Source organism: Arachis ipaensis, chromosome B08 (assembly GCF_000816755.2).
Source record: "Arachis ipaensis cultivar K30076 chromosome B08, Araip1.1, whole genome shotgun sequence".
Classification (NCBI taxonomy): domain Eukaryota; kingdom Viridiplantae; phylum Streptophyta; class Magnoliopsida; order Fabales; family Fabaceae; genus Arachis; species Arachis ipaensis.
Genome location: NC_029792.2, coordinates 128822792 through 128825540, shown reverse-complemented (window position 1 = coordinate 128825540; position 2749 = coordinate 128822792). Strand labels below are relative to the sequence as shown.

The 2749-nt window shown below is 25.2% G+C and overlaps 1 protein-coding gene across 1 annotated transcript in view; it reads right to left on the bottom strand.

Moving 5' to 3' along the window:
• Positions 1-318, bottom strand: part of LOC107613456 (bidirectional sugar transporter SWEET12) — a gene marked incomplete in the record, with an annotated part of 2134 nt that extends 1816 nt beyond the window's left edge. The window contains 1 exon segment of the mRNA XM_021110188.1: positions 145-318. Coding sequence (XP_020965847.1) covers positions 145-185 — 41 coding nt within the window.

The following is a 2749-nucleotide window of genomic DNA, read 5'->3' as shown; positions in this document are numbered from 1 at the left end:
TTCTATAAGGAAAAAAAATTATATAAAAATTAAAATAAATAATAATTTCACTAGAAAGAACAAGAAGAGGAAGAAGAATAAGAGGAGAATATAGTAATATACACATAATAATAATAATAATGCAAAATGATGAATTTAAACATACCTAGAATTCCAAAGGTGAAAACTAAAGGACTGTGTGGCATGGTTGAATGTTGGTTTTGGAATAATTAATTAAAATCTCTCAATTCAAAAATTCCCTTGTGTGAAGTGGGGAAGAAGAAGAAGCTACTTTGCTCTCTAAATTAAATTTCTCTGTGTCACACTCATTTCAAAGAGAATAGAATCCCCTATATATAGGGTGCTTGGAAGGGTATGTGTATGTAGTAGATTATTTATTTTTTTAAAAAAAAATAATTATTAATTAGTACAATTTTGCATGGACATTATGATTTTATTAAAAGTATGAATGAATCATGTATGTATGGTTGCTTTAGAAGGCATATAGGCTTTGAGGGCCACACAAAATAAACCATGCAATACCAAATAAAATTGCCAGCTCAACACTTAATGTAGTTGCAATGTTGTTCTAATAATAATAATAATAATAATAATAATAATAATAAATTAATAATTAATGGTATTGGGCCACACACAACACTTACACACACACATACACATATACACTCTTTTACTTAACCACGCGTTACGTACCCAAAATGCTTTCTTCTCCTTTCTTTTCTTTTCTTTTCTTTTCTTTCCCTTACCCAAACACATTTATATATCGAGTTTAATTTTAATGCACTAACTAACGGTTTAAAATACTTTTTACAGTTACATAATAATATTCGATTTTTTAGATAATTATTTATATAATTTGATAATTATTTTTATTGATATAATATTATATAATTAGATATATGTATAAAATTATTTTATACCGTATCAAAATTAAATTCTTTATATATATATATTCCTTAATCACGTGACACATTTGTTTGCACTCATTCCATAATAACCTTACTACTACAAATAGATGTTTTTGTTGAGTGCCCAAAATTTTTTATGTTCTCTATATAATTTACTTGCTAATTTAGATGCTTAGTTTGTTGGTTAATAAATTAATTAAAAGCCAAGGGTTATTTTGTGTGTGCACACTTCTTTGAGTTGTAGAGAATGTTTTCATTTAAAGCAAATTACAATTGGTATGGAATTTAGGATTGTTACGTTTTTGTCTTAGATGAGTGTTTGTATTCAATTGGTTATTTTTCAAGAATTTTACCTTTTAATCTTTTGGTATCGATCTTATGATTTTCATCTCTTTCATACTATGATTGGTAAAGTACAAGTCACATTCATAGACTTTCATTTTTTTTTTTTTTTGCATTACATAGAAATTATCTTCATTTAATACTATTTTTATTTATAAAGGTTATATAATTCCAAAAAACTATTAGAAAATAATAATAACAAAAAAACCCTAAATTCTAAACAGATTTTATTATTGTTTAATTTACCCTATATCCTCAAATCTTTAATCAAATTTTGATGAAAAATTAAATGTTTATAATAAGTTTAAATGAATATTGTTATTTTTGTCACAAAATTACTTCTTTCCAAAATTTTAACTGATAAAAAAAAGTTAAATTACACAGTTGGTCCCTACACTTTTAGTAAAATTGCAAATTGATCCTTACACTTTAAAAGTTTGTAATTGAGTCCCTAAAAAGAATTAAAATTTGTAATTTAGTCTCCGCCGGTTAAAAAGTGTTGATTTAACAGAATATTCTCAGAATATACTGAGAATATTCTGTTAAAATAGAGACTATACTGAGAATATTCTGTTAAATCAAACACTTTTTGAATGATGGAGACTAAATTACAAATTTTAATTCTCTTTAAGAATCCAATTACAAACTTTTAAAGTGTAGAGACCAACTGTGTAATTTAATAAAAAAAATATATAAATAGTTATATATCTAATACAAATTAATACAATTTTAGCCTATTTAACAACAAAATTAGATAAATAAATAATAATTATTATTACAAATTCACTTCACGTAATCTCTTTAGATTTGTGTGATTTTTTGCATAAATTTTATTCTTTTTATTGGCATTATGCCAATTTTTTTTTTAAATTAATAAAAATTGAACTTTATACCTTTAGGTATAAGAGATTTAAAAAATTTAAATTGATAGGTGGATGTAAAAGACTTCTAAGTGCTAATAACACCAGGTTACTAAAGTGTTTTAATAATTAATTTTTTTATAACCTTTTAATAATATTTTTTATTTTTTATTATTAGGGTTAAAATATATAGTGAAAACTTAGGTGCAGTCGACTTCACGTGAAGTTGATAGCTGAGAGCCGTTAGATGAAAATTTAGTCAAATCAGTTAAATTATCTCTCATCTATCAACTTCACGTAAAGTCGACTGCACCTGAGTTTCCACCAAAAATATATATGTTGTAGTGATACTATCATGATACTACAAATCGAACTAAATCTGAACTTCCATTCCTTCTTTTTCTTGAATATCTCCCCTTCTTGATTCTTATAATGGTAAATGATTTCACTTTTGCTTATAATATATGTTGCTTGTGATTCATGGAATCCGATCCTCATCATTTTAATGTATATTTGGTAGTACTTCAATGTACAACTTCCCTTGCCAAATCACTCCCACTATTAATCAAAAAACAAAATCTATTAATTAGGTCACCAAAATTTTCTTGTCACACAAGAAAACAAACCACGTGTAAAACT